The 21,787-nt window shown below is 61.2% G+C and overlaps 1 protein-coding gene across 15 annotated transcripts in view; it reads right to left on the bottom strand.

Moving 5' to 3' along the window:
• The window catches only part of SEC16A (SEC16 homolog A, endoplasmic reticulum export factor), a 32,188-nt gene extending 17,835 nt beyond the window's left edge, over positions 1 to 14,353 (bottom strand). For 6 of the 15 annotated variants that reach the window (XR_002340969.1, XM_021081127.1, XM_021081132.1 and 3 more), the window contains exons 1-4: positions 12,747 to 12,940; positions 5,085 to 8,721; positions 3,569 to 3,702; positions 1,286 to 1,383 (exon numbers count right to left, since the gene is read on the bottom strand). Coding sequence is in view for 13 of the 15 variants with exons in the window: in XM_021081127.1 (XP_020936786.1) it covers positions 1,286 to 1,383; positions 3,569 to 3,702; positions 5,085 to 8,648 (3,796 nt within the window). In the remaining 2 variants the exon portion in view is untranslated. Of the gene's footprint in view, positions 1 to 1,285; positions 1,384 to 3,568; positions 3,703 to 5,084; positions 8,722 to 12,746; positions 12,941 to 13,146; positions 13,353 to 14,147 lie in introns of those variants that run through there. The other 9 variants (XR_002340970.1, XM_021081130.1, XM_021081133.1 and 6 more) reach the window with 4 other exon arrangements.
• Positions 14,354 to 21,787: the final 7,434 nt, after the last annotated feature.

Below are 21,787 nucleotides of genomic sequence, written 5' to 3'. Positions count from 1 at the left end.
ACCCAATGGCCACAGGCTGGTTTTCTCTCAATACACGTGTTTTTAAGAGGAAAAAAACTGCTAAAAGACATCTTTATTCAATTATCCAGAGTGACTTTTCAAAGGTTTACCCCATGGCTATCAATTTTGCTCATGGCTCATCTAATACAGTCCAGAGTTATAAGAAGGCCAGAGTTCCCAATGTGACGCAAGAGGTTTGGCAATTGGCAGCGACTCTGTAGCACCAGGACACAGGTTCGATCCCCAGCCCGGAAGAGTGGGTTAAAGGATCTGGCATTGCCACAGCTGCAGCATAGGCTGCATCTAATCCTTGGCCCCAGAACTCCCTATGCAGTGGAGCAGCCAAGAAAGTAAACGAACAAATCAACAAACAAAAAACAAACCAAAAACCCCCCAAATACTCAGGTTGCTGCCATGCGACAGATTGGATCTCTGGCCTAGGAACTTCCACATGCTGCAGGCGTGGCCAAAAAGGAAACAAAGTAATACTTTCCAAACTAAAATCACCTTTTTTTGGGTTTTGTTTTGGCCACACCCTTGGCGGAGGCCAGGGATCAAACCCGAGCCACAGGGTGACAATGCCAGGTCCTTAACCCACTGTGCCACGTGGGAACTCCCCAAACTGAGATTCCTTTAAGAAGGCACATTAGCATTATAAATAAAACTGATACACCACTTTGGGGTCAGCAGGTGCGGCATTTACACGTGAGCAGTGCAAACATGAAAGGGGAGGCGGCGGCCGTGGAGGTGAAGTGGGGGCCGTGTCAGGACAGTGAGGCGCCACGGGCTCAGGACCCTGCCCTGGTCACCACCAGGCCAGGGGACCCGCAGGGCTGCTCAGGGGACACGCACCAAGACACACACACACAGCCTGACCGGTGGCAGCCGGGGCAGCGAGGGGCCTGGCCACATGTGGGCACGTCACTCAGGGCTGGGGCAGTGAGCAGCCAGTCCCTCGTTTAATTGAATTTGATCACTTTAAATGCCACATCAGGACAAAACCCACCTAGAACTACCGACAATCACGCTCTGCTAGAAAACCAACCAAAACTACGACAACGACAAAGGCACATTAATGCCTCACCCGAGGCACAACGTTCCTCACTGAAAAACAGCGATGCCGTCACGTCCAGCTCAGACTCAGTGCGGCTCTGGGTAAAGACCCCGGGCCTACTCAAAGGCACAGCCTCCTAAGACATCCCGCAGGGCCTGCTCTGCGCCCGGCCGCGCTCGAGGTCCGAACGCGCGGCTGCCGGCGGGTGACCGCTTACGATTCTGAGCATACCTCCGTAGTCGTACTGGCTCGAGTAATAGTTTGCGTAGTAGTCGCTCTGACTGCTCCAGCCGCCTCTGGAATGATAGTAGCCTTCAGGATACCCCTGCCTGGAAAACACAGAGTGCTGTCACAAGACACATCAACCACCTGTTTCCCGAAGGGTGACACGACACCACTCAATTCACGTCGCACCCAGAGCAACAGGTGTTCACAAAGCAGCCCAGTCGTGGCAAGGCTGTCATCGGAAGAGCCAAACCAGTAACACCGACAGCACGGTGGGAGTCCCCGACACAGGGCGAGTGAAAACCTCCCGGTTAAAACACCCGTTTAGCGTAAGGGAGCCAGCCCTCTCCGTGTGCTCAGCGTTGTCCGACAAAAGCCAGCGCTCAGCAGGCGCTCCCGGGTCTGATCCCGCCTGCACAAGCCCGAAGCACTGCGCTGCCAAATCCAGGTGTCACTTGCCCGCCGCACGCAGGCCTCGCGCCGTGTGTGCTCAGAGCGCGGCGAGGCCCCGCGTCCCTCAGAGCTGATGGAACAGCGCTGGCCTCCCGGACCCAGTGCTGCTCTCACTACAGAAAAAGCAGAACTTGGCCTGACGGTCAGCACAGGCCTTCAGGACAGAAAGACCCTCGGAAGGACCTCAGAGCGTTGTTTTCTGTCCAGTGCACGCGCGCGTGCACATGCACGCGTACACACACATAGGAGCCTCGGTGCCCCCGCTGGGCCGAGGGCCTCGGGGGCACCTGGGCACCCCCGCCTGCACACAGCACCTGGAGCTTCCGGAAACGCTCTGGGGGGCTGCACAGAGCAGGCCCCGCTCCCACCGGGAAAGACGCAACCGCTGGCACAGGCATGTGCCCCACCCCGTGGTTCCTACAGGGAATCACGCCAGGCACGAAAGAGGCACGCCCACCCATCCACGGCACGGGCAGCAAAGAAGACAGGCTGCTCCAGAGCTGTCCCAAGTCAGCGGTGAGGCCGCTGAGACAGGGAACAAGACCACCGTGAGAGCCTGAGCTGGCTGCAGCGCCTCGGTCTCTCGCGTGAGCTGCCACGGTGACCTGCAGGTGGGAGGTGCGGAAACCAGAAGGGCAGGTGTGCCCCAGCAACTCCCTCCACCTGCCTTGGCCTCTTGGGGCTTCCAGAAAACACCTGCTGCGGTCCCTGAATCCTAACTCCTGCAGGGACCCCAGCCTCACTCCCAGGGGACACACAGGAGTCCCTCACATGAAGCACCCAGAGCGCTGAGCTCCTCATGGGCCCAAGGGTCCCGTGGAACTGGGGAGGGGGGCGCGAGGCTGACCGGGCGAAGGCGCCCGGGGGCACAGCCTGACCTTCCCTATGACCGGGGCAGTCGGAGGACCACGTGCCCTTGCAGTTAAGCCCACCCTGGGGACCAGGAGCTGAGTGTGAGCTCTGGAAGGCGGTGAAGCCGAGCAGCTTCCGGCTCTGGGTAGGTGCCCAGCCTCCCGCCCAGCCCTGCTGCAGCTCTGGGTGGTGGGACTCGACCGGCTTCCATCCTCACTCAGCTGAAGGCACGGTGCCAAGGCGCCTTCAAAATCCCTGTTGGGACTGCAAAGCTCGGAGTGGGGGAGAGAAGCAGGGCAGAGGCGGCGGTGCCGGGAGAGAGGCTGGGCTCCCCGGCTCCGCACCCTCGGGCTGGCCCCGTGCCCCCGCCCAGGAACCAGGGCACCTCCATCGCCAGGCGCGGGGATGGGGCTGCGCATGCCAAGGGGGCCTCTAAGGACCCTGAAGGTTCTGCCAGCAAACGTGCAGCGGCGACAGCAACCTGGGCCAGGAGGAGCCCCACACAGCGCCCGGCCTGACCCAACGCTAGCGGACCACACGGCCGAGACTGTGCAGCAGGCCTCTGGGTTCCAACTGAAACGCATCCCACCACCAGTCCACGCTGACAAGGCATAAACATGTGTTTAAAACCTTTGCATAATTGGGAGTTCCTGTCGTGACTCAGCAGAAACGAACCCCACTCAGATCCACGAGAACACAGGTTTGATCCCTGGCCTTGTTCAGTGGGTTAAGGATCTAGTGCTGCCATGAGCAAGGGTGTAGGTCACCGACGCTGCTCAGAAGGCCCCTTGCTGTGGCTGTGGCGCAGACCGGCAGCTGTAGCTACGATTTGACCCCTAGCCTGGGAACCTCCACGTGCTGCTGGTTCGACCCTGAAAAAATATTTAAAGAAAAAAATGAAAAAGTCTGTGTAATTCTTTACAAATGCGGTCTTCTTCCACTCACTAAGCCACCACCAGCGCCAGCAACCCAAATCCCCAGCACCTGGCAGCTGGCCGGTCGGAGCAGTGGCTGGCCCGGGAGCTGGGCCGCTCGGGCTCGGGGTAGCGGTAGCTCTCGGCGTAGGCAGCGCTGTCGTAGGCCCTGTACCGGGGATCGTAGAGGCTGTAGAGGTCCTGCTGAAAGAAGGGTGACTTCATCAGACGCCAAGGGCCAGCTCACGCCAGGACAGGAGCTCAATGCTGCCGACGCCACTGTCCACGACCACCCCGGCCACAGCTGCATGGTGACACCCACAACCGCAGGCAGGCAGCAGCCACCCTGAGGTCTCCCCGTGCAGGCGCCCTGACCCCACAAGCCTGGGTCCCATTTCAGGTGCTCGGGCGAGCGAGAAAGAACGAGGACACCCCAGGACGGGGCCTGAGCGACAGGCCGCCTCGAAGAGGTCACATCTTAGGCTGGGGAGGCTTTGACCAATGACCCGCCACGGCCCTGAGGAGTGGCCACGCCGGGACCTGAAGCAGAGATGGGGCGACCCAGGCACAAGCCAGCATCAGTCTTGCCCATCTCAGCGCCCGACTCTCCTGCCACCTGGCGGAGGATGGGGTCATGTAAAATGGACCCAGGCGTGCCCACTACGGGACCTGCGGTGACCCAGAGAGAAACCGCCCACTCCCCGGAGATGCTGGGTGCCGGCTGGATTCCGGGTGCCCTCCCACCCGCTGTGCCCTGCTGGCACCCCCTGGGCTCTGAGCAGCACCTCCCTTCCCCCCACGGAAAAACCCCTGGGTTTCGTCCTGGACCTGCTGACACACACACACACACACACACACACACACACGCTGCCCAAAGCCCACCTACGACAGCGCTGGCCCTCAGCCTCCCCTGACTGCAGGGCCTGCACGCGGCCGCCCCGTGCGCTCCGAGCACCAGCCCGCCGCCTCGGCTACCATAGGGGATGCTGGGCCAGGACTGGGGAGGGAGAGAAGCCGTGACCACGTGTGGCCGCCTGGCCCACGCTTTCCGCGCCGATGCAGGATCCCACGCAATGTTACCGAGCGCCCGGAGGCCCGCGTCGCGGGGGAAGGGGCGAGAGAGAACCTTGCGGGAGGCACGGCGGGCCCGCTCTGGGCTGGCACCGCCCCGTGCCGGGAGGACGCCGCTGGGATTCCACCCGCCGGCCATCTCGCTGGGGTTACGCCCCAACCCTGGGCCCGGCCCCGGCGAGCTCTACTCCGGAGGAGGAACGGAAGACGGGTGTTTCTCAGGTTTTCTGATGTCAGAACCACAGTGACGATGCAAGAGGCCGTCCCCGTTTCCCAGAGCAGGTGACCCGGGACGCCGGGCCTGCCGAGTGCCAGGAGGTGTGACGGGAAACCAAGGACCCTAAGCCAGGCAAACGCAGCGTGGGCTCCGAGAAGGGCCGTGCCCAGCAGAATGAGTGTGACAGTGGCGGGAGCCGGGTCACCTCCGGGACGACCAAAAAGCCCTGCCGAGGAGCGTGGCACAGGGGGAAGAGACCGTTGGCCAGGGGCCCGCTGGCCCGAGCGCCGGACCCTACCTGGTAGTGGGGGGCTGCGCCAGGATCCAGCGGGTAGGGGCAGGCGTACGGGGGCGGGAAGCCCTCGTACAGCGACCGGAAGTAGTAGTGCGACGTCAAGTCTGGGGGCGGAGGCGGCAGCCACTGCGGGTCTGAGCGGGCAGCCGCCTGGCTCGAGCTGCTGGACACGACGGATGCGCTGGAGGAGCGAGGCGGCCGGGGCGGCGGCGGCTGCGGGCCCACGTCGGCCGGAGCCGGACTCGCAGGTGGCCGGGCTGGGTTTGGGGGCTGCCCAAGCGCCGGCGGGCTCCCTGGATTTGGAGGCTGTGAGGGGGCGTCCGAGGTCACCTGCTGGTAGAAGTGGTCTGGGCTGCGTGGCCCCGGCCCGGGCGGCCTGGGATGACCGGCGCCACTTTGCTGACAAGAAGCAGGGCCATCGGGCTGGGCGGGGCTGTACGCGCCCAGGGGGGCGTCCAGAGGCCGACTCAGGGGAGAGTCGAGGGCCCCTGGAGCGCTCCCCCGGCCACCGGCGGGGCCCGCCTTGTGACTCTCGGACACCGAGGCGCTGTCTGCAGGCGGCACCAACATCACGCCGGTGCTGCCGGCGGGACCGTCCGCTGCCTCGGGCAGGAGGGTCTCCGCAGGAGGAACCTTGGGACTTTCTGGAAGCGTGTTCTTTGGAAACGGATGAGACAGTGGCTGAACCAGCAAGTGAGCGGGCTGGTGAGACGCTGCTTCGGAGGCACCAGGCCCCTGTGGGAAGTGACTCTGGGCGAGCTGGTTAGGCAGGGGCGAGCAGACAAGCGTGCCGGCTGGCGCCCCAGACGGAGGAGCCCGCTCTCCAGGATCGCCCCCCAGAGCCCGGCTGCCGGCTGTGGGCTTGTCTCCCGCCACAGGGTCCCTCCAGGGCTGAGGCCTCTCGGGAGGACCCGACAAGGACACAGAGAAATTAATGGGCTGAGCCAGACTGTAGCTGCGATCGGGCTGGGCGATCAGGACCGGCTGATGCTGCAGAGCCTCGGCGGGCGGGGCGGACAGCAGACTGGCGTACGCGGGACCCGCCTGGGCCGGGAGGGCCTCGTCGGCGCCCAGCTGCGGAGGGTTCTCCAGGTTCTCAGAAGCACCGATGCCGGCCCCACTCTGCACGCCGGGGCCGGGGCCGGGCTGCTGGGACTGCGGCCCGGACGCCCCCTCATCCGGGGGCTGGATCACCTCGGAGGGCTGGGGCTTTGCGGGGACCTGAAGCGCAGGAGCCGCGGGGGCCAGAAGGACGTTGCCCCCAAAATCCGGCAGCTCGTTCTGGGCCCAGAGAGTCGTCGCTGGGCTCTCGCACTTCACGGCGCCCTGGGCCCTGGTTGAGGGCCTTTTCTCGGGTGTTGGAAGCGCAGGCTCCGGGGGCAGCCCCCCGGCGCGCAGAGGCCCCGGGCCGGCTTCCGCAGGCGCGGGGAGGGGCGGTGCGTGGCCCGGCGGCTGCAGGAAGAGGGTCTCCAGGTTGTCGGGCGGCTGCTCCAGGTTGCCGGGGGAGGCGGCGGGCGCCGCAGTGGCCAGTCGGTGCTGCTTCGGGTGGGCGCGGGGCCCCCTCACTTCACCCACCACGTTGGCACGATCTGCCTCGACCGGCTTTACTCCGACCAGGTGGGATTTCACTGGCTCAAAAGAACTATTTGCACTCGTCTGAAACGTTCCTGTAGGTTTCGGGGGGCTCGGGGTCGAGGGCTGGGGCAGGCTGCTGCGGTAGCTCTGGCTCACCGTGGTCCCATCTGTCTCGCCTCCGACAGGAGAGGAATCGATTTGCTTAAAAAACCTCCCTGGCGCCTCATCTTCAGGTTTCCCGACCTCCTGCTGAATGAAGGTGCCCCCCGCGTCCAGGGGCCTGGCCACCCCTGGAGGACCCCGGTGGCTCTTGCTGCTGTAGCTGGAGGACACGCTGTCAGACCGCACAGGACGCGCCACAGCATCCAGGGCCTCGAGGTTTGGGCCGCCGCCTCCAGCGTGGCCCCCAGCACTGAACCTCGGGACGGCCGGCCCGGGAGGGGGCCCGTACCGGAGCTGATCACTCAGGGAGGAAGGGTCCAGGCTCGGGGGCTCACTGGGCGGAACCTCTTGGTTCTGAACAAACTCCAGGTTCTCCACATTCTCATACTGCGAGCTGCCCGCGCTCTGAGTCCCCGCACACGCTGTGTCGCCCCATAATTCGGTGGCAGCGGCACCTTTAGGAGCCGGGTCATCGTGGCGGATGCTGGTGGACTGAGCAAAGTAGGGCTTCGCGTCTCCTCCCTGCGGTGCGGGCTCGCTGTGGGCGCCTCCTCGAAAGGCCTGGTAACCACCTCCCGCTGCCATGTGGCCCGGGCCCGGGGAGACGCCGTCCACGTCGGACTGACCAGCAGAGCCTGCTGGTGCGGATGAGAGGTTCTCTTCGTTCTCTGTCTCTCGGCCTCTGAGAAACCTGGGGGGGGCTCCCGAGCCTGCTTCCGGCAGGGCCCAGCCACGCCCGGCCCCCAGCGGCGAGTGCAGACGGCTTTCTGGGCTACTTCCCTGAGCGAGAGGATTAACAAGCGCGAGGTCTGGCAGCTGCTCTTCTTTTCTCCGTCCTGGACTGGACCAGAAGGCCTGGCTCGCCCAAGCATTCCCGGCTCCGGGAGTCTGCCCGAACGCATCCTCGGGATCAAAGCTATTTGCTGTACGGCGTCCACCGTGCAGCGAGGTTGCGTCGTTTCTTCCGTCACCAGGCGACGGTCCCGGTAGAGACGCCAGGGGGCTGGGCTGCCCGTGGCCAGGACCCTGACCCAGGCTGGGTGGGCCAGGAAAGGGGGCAACACTGGAGGTGTGGGGCACCGCATTCTGAACAGGTCCTTCCGGGCAGGGCCGGTAATGCTGACCTGCAGGCAGAGGGCCTCCCTGCCCTGGCCCCCACTGCCCTGGCCCCTGCTGCCCTGGCCCCCACTGCCCTGGCATCTGCTGACACGGCTGAGGGAAAAGAGGGGAGGCAGCTAGGGCCCTGGCCCCATCATGCAGGCCCGGCCTACTGAGGGGGGCATCGGGCCGGGGCTGGCTGCCCTGGGGACGGCCCCCAGGAGGACTGCTGGGCGCCGCCCCTGGAATGTACTGCGGAAGGTACGGCAGTGCCTGAACTTCTGGATCCAGGCCGGGCGCGGCGTCGGCACTCCTGTTCCTCTCGGGCCCAGGCGGTGCTGAGGGAGTCGACACACCAGCAAACGGGCCGGCATCCGCCCTGGGCTGTGACAGAGGCCCTGGCAGAGGCTCGCAGGGTCCCTGGGAGCTCCCCCCGACATTCGTGGGAGGCACAGGCAGGCCAGTGCGCTGAAGAAACGCCGGCTGGGCTGGGCCTTGCAAAGCGGGCAGGCTGCTTTTCGACGAACTGCCCAGCGATGGACTCTGGAGCGCCTGCCTACTGAAAGCAAAGGGATCCGTCACCGGCTGCGGCGGGCGAGGTATCGGGGCCACTGGGGCGTTACTGCCGGCCTGTCTCCTGTATGGGCTGCTAGACCACAGCGAGCTCTGCGGGCTCCCAGCAGGCGGCGGCCCGACCACGCCCGAAGGGAGAGCCTGGGGCGGCGGCTGCATGGCTGAGCCCTTGCAGGGTTAGGCGCTGCTCACGGAAGGAAGGGAGCAGGATTCAAGGTTTCCTTAATTGGAACTGAAAAAAAAGAGAAAAAATTAGCATGAAATCTCTAGATTCAAAGCCCTGGCTGTGATCAGGCAGAGGAAGAAAGAGGGCTGAAAACGGCTCTGCGTCATCCACGTCCCGGAGGACCCATCTCCCAGCCCCGCTCCCCGGGAGCTGCGCCCGCCTGGGAGCTCAGAGCGAGAACGCCAGACGGGACCCTGAGCTTGCCCAGGGACTCGAGACGAGTCCCTGCCCCCCTCGGAGCGCCAGTTACATCACCCCGCTAAGGGCCCACCCCGCCTCCACGACACCCTCGCCCAGCTGGCAGGGACGAAGCAGAAGCTGACGCCGCCCACCAGGTACAGAGCTCCTCCACGCCTCCTGTAAATTATCGCCGGGCCCGAAAGAGCCACGTCCTCTGCTAAAACCGCGCACCATGCTTTCGACGCAAGTTAATTCTAACTCTCGAAAACAAAACTGTTAAATCTGCCGCTCCTGTTTCTCTAAAGCACAGACGAATGTCAGCTGCCAAACACTGAAATTCACTCCCCACCAGCCTTTCACCCGCCACGCGAAGCAGCTCTTTCTGCTCTGTGACCGGTTGACACCACTAGCAAAACAAGTTGTCTCTGACCACTGGAGCTGTCACAACCATGCTTGGAATGAAAATCCTGAGTAATCTTAAAGCTGCTTTAAATCTGATCAACTGACTTGATTCAAAAACTGTCAATGACAAGGCAGAGTGCCCACAAACCCTTTATGACAAACAAAGGGGCAGAAACCTTCCGTGCAGTTTTTTTTTTTTTTTTTTCTTTTTAGGGCCGCACCGGCAGCATGTGGAGGCTCCCGGGCTAGGGGTCGAATCGGAGGTACAGCTGCCGGCCTGCACCACAGCCACAGCAATGGGAGATTCTTAACCCACTGAGCGAGGCCATGGATCGAACCCGCAACCTCATGGTTCCTAGTTGGATTCCTTTCTGCTGTGCCACGACGGGAACTCCTGCTGTTTGTTTTTTAATAATACACACTGAGCTTAATCTTGAACGGTTAACCTGTACTTTTAAGACAAAAACGTAAATACAGCCGCTCTGCAAAGTCCTCTTCGGGCTGTCAGTCCTTCTCCCGGTGTCAGCGTCACAAATGGGCTGAGTCGAGCCCATCACAGAAAGAAGGTAACCCCAGGGGGCAAAAGACGGAGGGACCCAAGTGTCATCCTCACATTTGGGCAGACGACCTCTGCTTTTGTCCTTGGAGACCTCTGATGTTCAGATAAAAGAAAAAGGTGGGTGAACGTATTTTACGGGAAGCTATTTTCACATGAAAGCGCCTATTCTGATAGGGAAACCCGTCCTACGGGTCTAGTGACTTGTCCCCACTGCTGCCGGCACACGCTCGTGGCACATGCTCGCTCGTACCAGGCCAACCAGGCAATTCTTTCTGACTGACGAGCACTTTGAAACTCACTCAAACTTAATGGAATTAAATGTATTAGGAAGAACAGCAGAGACTTTATTTGGCTCTAAGCTGTATTTTTTTGGGTGGGGGGCAGGAGGGGATGGTGCCTGCAGCCTATGTGAAAGTTCCCCGGCTGGGGCTCGAACCCAAGCCACAGCAGCGGCCTGAGCCACAGCAGCGACAGCTGCTTAATGCACTGGGCCACAACGGAACCCCTGGATTGTCATTTTATTTTATTTTTGTCTTTTCTAGGGCTGTACCCTCGGCATATGGAGGTTCCCAGGCTAGGGGTCCAATCGGAGCTGTAGCCACTGGCCTACGCCAGAGCCACAGCCACGCGGGATCCCAGCCGCGTCTGCAACCTACACCACAGCTCACGGCAACACCAGATCCTTAACCCACTGAGCAAGGGCAGGGATCGAGCCAGCAACCTCATGGTTCCTGGTCGGATTCGTTAACCACTGCGACCCGACGGGACCTCCCCCACGGTGTCATTTTCAAACTAAGAACGTTCCCAGCCCAGCTTTGGTGGGCCGAGGGTGGTTCAGAGGCAGCCAGGACACCTTACAGGATGTGACTTCCTCCGCGTACAGCAGCTTCAACGGAAGACCCTCAACCATCCTGAGCAACATGTATTAAAACAAAACCAAAGCAGAGCACGGGCTAGCAGATCTATGCCCCAGGTGTGACTGTGAGAGCCAGACAGGGCGACGGCTGAGTGGCTCAGGCACCAGGCACACCACGCCTCCTGCTCCCCAAGAGAGAGGACGAAAATGCTGACTTCTAAAGTCCCCGCTGGGTTTAATCTCACGAAATTCTATTTACTGTGGATTCAGGAAGGCCCTAATCCCCCATGGCTGGTCACCAGCAATCGTATCAGAATCTAAATTTCACAAAACACTGAAATGCTTCCCATGCAGCAACTTTCTTAAAAGTCTCTTCTGGGAGTTCCGTCGTGGCTCAGTGGTAATGAACCTGACTAGCATCCATGAGGACGCAGGTTTGATCTCTGGCCCCGCTTAGTGGGTTAAGGATCCAGGATTGCCATGAGCTGTGGTGTAGGTGGCAGGCGTGGCTTGGATCTGGCGCTGCTGTGGCTGTGGTGCAGGTTGGCAGCTACAGCTCCGATTTGACCCCTAGCCTGCAAATCTCCATGTGCCACAGGTTCGGCCCTAAAAAGAAAAAAATTTTTTTTATTCTGTCCGGTCAGTTGATCTGTAGGCTCAAGTCATCTACCTTTTAAAAAGACAGACTGTGGAGCTCCCTCATGGCTCAGTGGGTTAAGAAGGCTGCAGCGCTGGTACAGCTGTGGTACAGGTTTGATCCCTGGCTAGGAACTTCTGCATGCTGCTGGTGTGGCAAAAAAAAAAAAAAAAAAAAAGGCAACTGTTTCAAAGCAACCAGCTGATCTTCCTAAACATGCATTATTCATAAACCCAGCTCTTCAATTAAAATGCCTTGGATCCATGGGAAATGAGCACACCCTGTTTCAATGTCATTCCTGGCTACCGAACTGAGATACTCCGGGCACACTCTTCTCCCAAAGCCGCCGCCTCAAGCGGAAGAGCTAAACCAACAGGAGTGCCAAGAAGCAATGGGACGCTCAGCAAAGATGCTCAGAGAAGAAAGAATCCTATTAAAATTGACACACTACCCTAAAGAAAACCCGCAGGGCAATTTTGAGACTTACTGTAGGAACTGCTGTTAAGGGTGAATGAGTTACGAAGACTGCTTTTCATTTGTTTGTTTGTTTTTTGGCCTCTCGCAGTATCTTTGTAAGATAACAGCCCCCGGAACCCTAAGAAAGGCGGAGGGGAAAAGACCACAGGCAGACTGGCTGTGCTGAAACTTGCAAAACCACCACCCTAGGAACAACTTCGGTGACTCAGTTTGCTTCCTGCCATATCCAGCCGGGGTGGGAAATACCTCGCTGGTTAACACCTGCACCATGTGCATTCAAAACAAAATCCTTAAAAGCAGCTTACTCCCAGGCCAAACCATTTAAAGCGTTACAGGTAAAGCAAGGGAAACTGATTTTAAATGGCTGTGTCCTGTTCAGACGCTCTGCGCTAGCCCTTTCGGGAAGTGATGCCCACTCCTCCACCCTCCATACCACACACAGGCGCTCTCGACCCCCCTTGCAACATCTTGGTCGCCGCGCCACGAGACGACCGAGAGCCGGCACCAGGCTCTTCCTTGGTTCAAATGTAAACCCTCCTCGGGCCGGCGAATCTTCCAACCAATGAGCACAAAACGACTTCAGAACCTTCGAACCAAAGGACCCGCAAACTGTTAAAGGACTTCCCCAAATGCTGCAGGTGTGGCTTTTCTTTCCTCCAGCCTTTCCAACCCAACCCCACACCGAGGCCACCACGGCCAAGACCAGGGTCAACGCCGCGGACCCGGCAGGCCGTACAGGTGAGGCCACGTCAGCCTGACCGGGGCGCGCAACGAAGGCGTTCTCCCGGCCCCCCCCGACCCGCAGGCCCAGCGGGACCCTCGGCGCCCCCGTCCCACCCCGGCGGCTCCCCGGAGACGCGCTGGGCGCTCGGGGCTGGGCCCGGCCCGGCCGCCTCCCTCCGCCCGACCCCGGCCCTCACCCGAGCGCCGCAGAGCGGCCGGGGCTCCCGCCGGCTCCCGCCCGGCCCCGCGGCGACTCCCGGCGCCGGCCCCTCAGGAGCCACCGGCGGAAGACGACCCGACGGTTGAAACGAGCGCAGACACGGCAGCCGCAGCAGCCATCTTGGCACATCCGGCTCCGGTCGCCGCGGCCGCCGCGCCGCCGACGTGTCCGGCCGCGACGTCAGCGTGCGCCCCGCCCGCTCGCCCCGCCCCTGGCGAACGCCCCGCCCCCGGGCCCCCGCTACCGGCTCCTCACCGCCCCGCCCCTGGCCCCGCCCCACGCTTGCGTCCAGCCCTTCCTCACCCCGGCGGCCCCGCCCCTCGCCCACCTGCCCGGCCGGGCGCACCAGCAGCGCCTTGGGAGGTCGGCCTACTTACGCCAGTCCTTTCTCTCGGTCTCTTCTCGTCTTAGGATGTGAGACGAGTCGGGGTTTTTCAAGAAGACCCATGGGAAGAATCAGCCTTGAACGACCGAGGCCAGCAGGTGCACCCGCCGGGATCGGCGGCTACTGGCTGAGCCGAGAAGCCCAGTGGCGCCCTAGCGCAGGCGCATTGCTCCCATTCTGCCGTTGGCCTCCCGAAGCCAGGGAGACGGGCGGAAGGGTACCGCGCCTGCGTCGGGCGCTCCTGCGCAGGGCGAGTGCGCGTGCGCGCCGTGCAGCGGCCTGCGGGTTGCCTGGTTACGGCCACCTGCGGCTGGGGGTTCCAGTCCCGCCCGGGAAGTTAGTCTCCGTAAACGCGTAGCTCCGGGGAAGCAGTGCTCGTTTACTCCGCACAGGACCCTAGAAGGGTCCGACGCCGTCGCCGCCGCCGGCCCCTTGGCCGCAGGACCCCAGCCCCCAGGCCCCCGCCGAAGCCCCGCTGCCCGCTCAGGCTCCCGCTTCGGGGGTCGTCCAGTCGCCCGCGGCCCGCACGTGCCCCCGCCTGGCTGGGCCCTTACCTTCGGGAACGCGCGCCCTCCGGCCCTTTCCTCCCCTCCAGCCCCGACACCACTCCGCGCGCTAGCCACGCAGTCTCCCACCCCGCTTTTGTCTGCCCTAAGCCCCCTCGGGGCCCCTGACTCTTGTGCCAGTGGGCAGCGGTTCCCTCTGTGCACAGAGACGCCCCGTGGACGGAAGCCAGGGACTTTATGTGGTTTTCCCCAACCGTTGTTGAATGGATATTAGTGCTGAAAACGAGGGCGAACCCCCGAGGTGCCGAGCGATAGGCTAGGCTGCTGGGCCTCAGCCTCCTGTTTGTTCCCCGTTTCTGGCGGCCACCCAGAGGCACCATCTGAGCGCTCCCCAAGAGGACCTTAGGGAAGGGGGGTGCTGCTTGTTTGCACCCTCATTCTCCTAGTGGGCAAAGGTAAGTGAACCAGCCTGACCCGGCCCACTCACCTGCCACCTGCCTGGCAAGGACAAGGAAGAGCCCCGTGCCCCTGCTCCTCCTGGAGGGCAGGAAGGGGGCTCAGGGTGCCTGTCCAGTTGCTCATGGCCCCGCCGCTGTGCTCCCAGCAGCCACTGCTGCTGGGCTTTGGCCTGGCGGAGGTGGGAGGGCACCGTGGTAACAGGTGGGACCTAGCAGCTCTGGAAGAAGGAAGCAGTGCGCTTCTGGTGTTTGTTTGCTGTGACGCTGGCAAGGGAGCAGCCACGCTGTCAGAGCCCCAGGCGGGCGGGGGGAGTCTCAGCCTATCTGACGTGGCCACTCTAAGCTAACATTTGCCTTGCAGAAATCGAATTCCCCGCCTGTTTGAACACAGTGTTCGTAAGCGCTGTAGAATGCAGCCTGGGCCCCGCCACCTGGGCCCCTTCTTCTTGGTGCTCCCTGTGTTTTGCAGTGACTTTGTCCCAACAGATCGCTCTGCAGAGAGAGACACTGCAAGAGCAACCCTTAACCCTTAACCCCCCACCCGACCCACCCACCCCCACCCTCTCCACCACCAAGGCCCCCTCCCGCCAGGGGAGGGCGCTGGCGCTCCCAGGCTCAGGGCTGGCACCTCCACTTGGAGTTGAGGGCAAGAGCTCCAGCCCACTTTCCCCTCTGGTGAACCCAGAAGCCCTTTGCTCAGCCCTGGTGGGCTCTAACCTGAAGACCCCTGAAAGCAGCTTGCCCCAGGCAAGGTCGAGACCTCTGGACCCCTAGCGCGGCATTGAAGAGGCAGCCTGGTGGCAACTCCCACGAGGGGACTCTAAGAAAAGCCGATGGGCAAAGACCAGCAAGGGCCTTGGGGCATCCCCGCACTCTGCTCCTGCTAAGGCTCTGCGTGGAGACCCCCCTCAGATTCTCAGCCCTCGGTAGCCTCATGTTCAGGACGGATCCTGGGTCCACGGCCAAGCCGTCAAGGCCTCTGGGCCATGGAGGCAGGGCTCTGAGTCACAGAGCGGCTGCTTTAAGACCCAGCCTGCTCCCCAGATGCTCTCTGCCCTCTGTCACCTTCCTTGGCCTCGTCAGCTTGCTGTTTCAGCAGGCTGAGTACCTGGACAACTGGGGGTGGAGAGAGCTCGTGGGTGCTGCCTGTGCTGGGACCGTGAGGGACACGGGGACGCGGGGGCTGTGCCTCGGGGGTGCACGGCCATGCCAGCCATCCTCGTGCGTGCTTAGGCCCCTGCCCTTTGCCTGCCATGTCCGCTCCTCTCTCTGCCTTCTCCCTGTCCATCTCCTGGCTCACACTTGGAGGCTGGATACACGTCACCACCTCCTTGCCACCCGCTAGGTGGGCTCAAATCAGCAGCTCTTTCCCAGGGCAGAGTCGTAGTTCCTCCAGCAAAGCCGTGGTCACATCACCTGGAGCACACAGGACACAGCTGCACACTTGCTGGGTCAGTGGGCAGAGACCGAGCTGGAGAACCTGGCTGGCCTTTCATCATGATGGCCGTTGTCACCTTGTGTCCAGTGTGGTGGCAGTCAGCCTCCCTGCTGGCCAGTGCCTTCCGGGGGCGGGGGTGCTGCCACGGAGCACGTGCCAGGCAGCTGGTCCACACCGAGGGCAGAGTACTCGCCGCAGAGCCAAGGATGGCAACTGTGCCACCGGTAGGCTGCTGTTACCTGTTGAAATGATGCTATTGGGGATATACTGGATTAAATAAATGCTTTAGTAAAGCCTCCTTCATCTGCTTCCTTTTTAAAATGTAGCCGCTAGGGAGTTTAAAATTCCCTACGTGGCGGGTGTGATGCTTCCCCTGGACAGTGCTGGACCAGACGGTGGGCGCCCTGCTGGGAGGCAGGCAGGGACCCACTCGGCGTCTCCAGCCTCCTAGATGGTGGAGCTGGCTCTCTTCTGGTGACCGGCCAGCCAGGCAGTTCTCCAAGGAGCCCTGGGGTTGGGTAGCTATCTCAGAGTGGGCAAAGGCCGGGTGACCTTTGGGCGTGAGCCCGCGCCCCCGGCCTCAGGCCGAAGTGTGCTTTGTGGACGTTTGTGGGGCAGGTCTGCTCCGTGCCAAGTGTCCTGCTCAGCCCCCCCACACACACCCTCAGTCCTAGGAGCTGAGGCTGGGGCCACGCGAGGGGCCTGTCCCTCTCGGCCTGTGAGACAGGGCTGGCTGAGAGTCCAGGCAAAAAGCGAGTTAGAGGCTCATCGGGGAAGGAGCTGGCGGAGGGCTCCTGGAGGGAGCGGTGGGGCCAAAGGGGGCTGGGTGGTCGGGGAGCAAGGGCTGGGGTCCGTTCCTTGGGGAGGAAGCAGTCCCAGAGGTGCAGAGAGCTGTGTGTTAGCATTTGTACTGTGGCACCTTGCATCGGCCCCTGCGTCGGGGCACCTGTCCGTGGGCATCCAGGGTGCTTGCCAGTGTGTGGCCAGGCCCGAGGGGAGGGAAGGGAGGTGCCTCCGTGAGGGTGCAGGCCAGGGGTGTAAGGCCGCCACCATCAGAGCCATTCCAGCCCCCTGGAGAGCCTTGCAGGAGGAAGTCCGTATCCAGACCCAGCTCCGACCCGGACAGGCTTAATAACTGTCACCTCCGTCAGCGTTCCTGTTCGCCTGAGCACGGCTCTGTCTCATCTCTGGCATCTGGAGACATAGCTGGCATCTAGCAGATCTTAGAGAACTTTCTTTTTTTAATCATTGAACAAAGAACTAAGCATCCAAGGTGATAAGCAATGGAGCTGAAGTAGGGAGCCCAGCAAGACCTGCCCTGCGACCCCGCAGCTGCCGCGGCCCTGGAGAAGCCTCGGGGCCCTCCTTCCCCAAATTGGACATGGACGTTTGCCGAGGAGCCCCCACTGCACACCAGGCACCAGGAGGAGCTGGGACCATGGCCGTGGGACAGGCTCAGCTTCTGCCCCTGGGAGCATGGACACCCTACAGCTGTGCGGGTGGAGGCACCATAAGGGCGCCTCACCAGGCCTGGATCCCACCTGGGAGGTCGGGGGGGATAGAGGCAGAGATGGAAAGGCGGAGCATTTGCGGCTGAAGCAAAGGGCTTCTGCAGCGGCAAAGGCCAGAAACCTCCGGATAGTGGGCCTGCGTGGGAGCCGGTGGGCGTGTGTTGCCGGGCTCCACGGGCCCCGCCAGGGGGTTTGCGCTTGACCTCGAAGAGCAAGGGACGCTTTCAGGGGCTCTTCTGCCAGGAACAACATCACCAGTTTCACCTCCCAGAGGCTGTTGGGCAGCGGGCGAGCCAGAGCCAGGAGCCCAGGAGGTGGCCCCGGGTCCCCTGGGAGAGTGGCGAGGCTGCTGGGGCCAGACCGGTGGGGAGAGCTGAACCCATACGACCCTGTGGGGGCAGGACCTGGCTCTCCTGCTGCCAGGGCCGTCTGCACTCCCGCACAGCACAGATGCTCTGCTCGCCTCAGCCATGGGGGCCAGCAGGACAGGAGGGCCCGAGTCCTAAGCATCGGTGGTGACTTGGGTTATGGTGTGGACGTGGAGGCCTGGCGGACCGAGGCCTGGGATTGGGAAGGGCTGGGGTGGAGCCTGGAAGAACTCCGACACGTGCAGCTTGCCAGGTGCCAGCCTGGCTGCGTGTTGACACCTGGCAAAGTGACCTTGGCAAGTGCCTCCCTCAGCATCGGTTCCCCCGTCTGGAAAGTGACAGGGCTGAGCACTGGAGGCCCCACAGGCCCTCCCAGGCCTCTAGGGGAGATGGCCCCTCGAGTGGTTGTGAGAACACTGGCTGGGGAGTCACGTGGCTCTGGCTCAAGTGGGTGAACTTAAGAAGCCATCTGCTCCTTTGCGCCTCACCTTCCTCATCTGTGAAATGGGATGATGGCCCTGCTGCAGGCTGAGCGTTAGGTGGGGTGCAGACGTGAACTGTGAACAGTGGAACCTCACCTGGCCCCACCTGGCCCGCTGCAAGTCCCATGGGGAACACCTGTTTGCCTAAGGGGACGCTTACGGGGTGCTGCCAGCAGGGGGGAGCAGAGAGCCGCCTCCAAGCCTTGGCCCCGCAGGTGGCTCCTCCCAGGCCCGCTGGCGTCTGGAAGCGCCCAGCCTCCGTCAGAACCTGGCACCAGCACAGCCAGAGAAAAGCGTTCGGCTCCCTGCATCCCCTGAGACTGCAGCCTGCCCACCCGAGGGTGGTGGGGTCGGTGCAACACGGCAGGTGCTCCACGAATTCCCCCAGAGTGGCGCTTAGTGGGCAACCGTGGTTTTCAAGCTCTGTGCTCGGGGATCTCATGGAGGCTGGCGAGTGTGGCTGTTGAATAAAGAGGGACTGCATTCGGCACCATCCTGCACCCACTGGCCACTGGCCACTGGGGAGGGCCTTCGCCCGGCGTGGCCACGGAGAACGTCGCTTCAGGGCTGTATCCTTTTCTTTCCTTTGTTTAATGTGTTTGTCTGTCTGTTTGTGGTCCTTTTAGGGCCACACCTGCGGCATATGGAGGTTCCCAGGCCAGGGGTCGAATCGGAGCTGCAGCTGCCGGCCTCCTCCGCAGGCACAGCCACGTGGGATCCACAGCTGCATCTACACCCACACCCCAGCCATGCCGGATCTTCGGCCCTCTGCACGAAGCCGGGGACCGAACCTGTGTCTTCGTGGACACTAGGTGGATTCATGGGAAGCCCTCTCTCCTTTATTTACAGGTAAGGAAATGGTCGCTGAACGTGAGAAACCGACTCAGATCACACGTTTTCTGAGGCTCGTTTCTTATTTTTTATCTTGTTTTAAAATTTTTTAACGTGTAGTTGATTTACAACGCCGTGCCGATGTCTGCTGTACAGCAGTGACACAGTTACACACACACACACACACCACACACACACACCACTGTGCGTGTACATGTGTACACGGTCTTTTTCATGCTCTTTTCCATCCGAGTCTGCCCCAGGAGACTGGAGACGGTTCCCATGCTGTGCAGGAGGACCTGACGGCTCACCCTTCTCTATGCAGTGGTTTGCATCTACCAGCCCCAAACTCCCTGTCCACCCCTCTCCCCTGCTCCACGCTTGGCAACCACAAGTCCATTCTCTATGTCTGTGAGTCTGGTTTGTTTGGTTTTTTTGCAGATGGGTTCATTTGTGTCATATTTTATTTTATTTGTTTGTTTGTTTGTTTGTTTTGTCTTTTTGCCATTTCTTGGGCTGCTCCCGCAGCATATGGAGGTTCCCAGGCTAGGGGTCGAATCGGAGCTGTAGCCGCCGGCCTACGCCAGAGCCACAGCAATGCCGGATCCGAGCCGCGTCTGCAACCTACACCACAGCGCACGGCAACGTCGGATCCTTAACCCACTGAGCAAGGCCAGGGATCAAACCCTCAACCTCATGGTTTGCAGTCAGATTCGTTAACCACTGAGCCATGATGGGAACTCCCTGTGTTATATTTTAGATTCCACATTTAAATGATATCATATGGTATTTGTCTTTTTCTGACTCGCTTCGTATAAGAATCTCTAGTTGCAGCCGTGTTGTTTTCAATGGCATTATTTTGTCCTTTTTTATGGCTGAGTAGTATTCCCTTGTGTATAGACAGCACATCTTCTTAATCCATTCAACTATCATAGCCATTGAGGTTGTTTCCATGTCTTGGCTATTGTGAATAGGGCTGCAAGGAACACACGGGTCCCTGTATCTTTTTGAATTGTAGTTTTGTCTGGGTATATGCCCAGGAGTGGGCTTGCTGGATGATACAGTAGTTCTATATTCAGGCTTTCTTTTCTTTTTTGGCTGCCCCATGGCATATGGCGTTCTCAGGCTATGACACGCTTAATAGGCAACAGTCTAGTGTAAACCTAACTTTTAGATTCACTGGGAAACCAAACTGTTGGTGTGACTTCCTTGATCCTGATATTCATTTTATTCTGGGGTCCAGCACTGCACCCACAAGATCTCAGAGGTGTGCCTGTGTAGAGATTTGTCGTAAATACCATGAATCTGTACGAAACCACAGACTCGTAGTAAGTGTAGATAACGCATCATGTGCTGCGTCGTTCAGGAATGGACCCCACGTCTAAGGTTGTGTGAAAAAGGTAAAAAAATCCAACCCTGAGGCCCTTCACGTGTGCCATCTGTTGTGTCACATATAAATAACATTTCCGGGAGTTCCCCGGTGGCTCAGCGGGTTAAGGTTTATTCTGCCAAAGTGTTGCAACCAGAAACCTAAGGAATGCGGTCCGGCTTGATCCCGGGGCAGGTGGAGACCCAGAATCACTGTGTCCCGAGGGTGTTGGGGGGGAGGTCCAGGGGTTTGGGAAGCTGCCGTGGGTCAGGACTCTCCCCTGCAGGACCTTTAGGCTTTGAAAGACTCTTGCGAACCGTGAGGCTCCCGCCAAAGGATGCCCGCCAGCCTGGGACGCCGCTGCGCCCCGGAGCTGACCTCCTCACCCGTGCGCTCGGGGATCCCAGCACAGGCCAGTGACTCGATCCAGAACCACACCTGGGAGCCCCGTGGGGGAGGGGGTGGCCCAGAGCCACCCGCAGACAGATGGCAGAGCTTCATGGCGTTGATTCTTGTGTCAGTTACATGCTCAGTGACAACACTTGGGGTATGTTGGATTAACAGAGACGCATTCTTAAAATAAACGTCACCTGTCTCTTTTCACTTTTCTTTTTCTTTCTTAGAGCTGCATGTGCGGCACATGGAGGTTCCCAGGCTCGGGGTTGAATCGGAGCTGCAGCCGCTGGTCTACACCGCAGCCACAGCCACGCAGGATCCGAGCCTTGACTGCGACCCGCACCACAGCTCACGGCAACGCTGGGTCCTTAACTCATTGAGCGAGGCCAGGGAGTGAACCCGCGTCCTCATGGATGCTAGTTGGGTTCATTGACCACTGAGCCACAATGGGAGCTCCTCTGGTTACTTTTTAATGCGGCTGCTGACGGTTGAAACCGCACACGGGGCTTCCATCCCGTTTCTGTCGGCCAGCGCTGCAGCACAGCACCCCACCCTGAGGTGCCAAGGACGGCGCCCCCAACCAGCCCCCCACCAGGAGCAGCTGTGAGGGCAAGAGGGTCATGTCTCTGGGTCCCTGGGGTGTGACACCCTGAGCTCCTGGGGTGGAGCCCCGGGGGGTGCCCTTGGCACTGGGAGGTATGACCCAGCCTGTGCCTCTGCTAGGGCGGCCAAAACAAGTGCCACAGACCCGGTGGCTCAATGGAAACTGGCTTCTCCCCACTCTGGGGTCTGGAAGGCTGGGATCCGGCACGGTCACCCACCTGGGCTGGCAGGTGGCTGGCCTCTCCCGTGTGTTCACACCTCCCCTCCGTGTGCGCCGGCGTCTGGCGCACCTCTTCGTGCTAGGAACCCGTCACGTTGGATGAGGCCTCCTGAGAGCCTCGCTTGACTTTGATCTCCTGCAGACACAGCGAAGCTCCGACGTGAGGGATTCCGGAGGCCGCGGTGCAGCCCGCAGCTGCCCAAGGAGGGGCTGTGTCCTGGGAAGCGTGTGGTGGCAGGCCTGGCAGGCTGGGGGTCCAGGGCGAGGGCAGCAGGTGGAGGGCGGCTGGTGGGCAGTGGGGGTGTCTCCGACGCCCCTTCAGCCTGCGGTGGGCGCCCTGGGGCCCCAGGGAATCCCCGCCAGTGCTTCTGCTGAGGGTCGGGGAAGGTTTGGACGGAGCCTCTGTGGCCGCGGCTGCCCCCACCGCAGGGCTCCCAGCGTGCCCAGTTTA

This window comes from Sus scrofa, unplaced genomic scaffold, assembly GCF_000003025.6.
Source record: "Sus scrofa isolate TJ Tabasco breed Duroc unplaced genomic scaffold, Sscrofa11.1 Contig1206, whole genome shotgun sequence".
NCBI classification, from domain to species: Eukaryota; Metazoa; Chordata; class Mammalia; order Artiodactyla; family Suidae; genus Sus; species Sus scrofa.
This window is presented reverse-complemented; position numbering and strand designations above follow the sequence as displayed.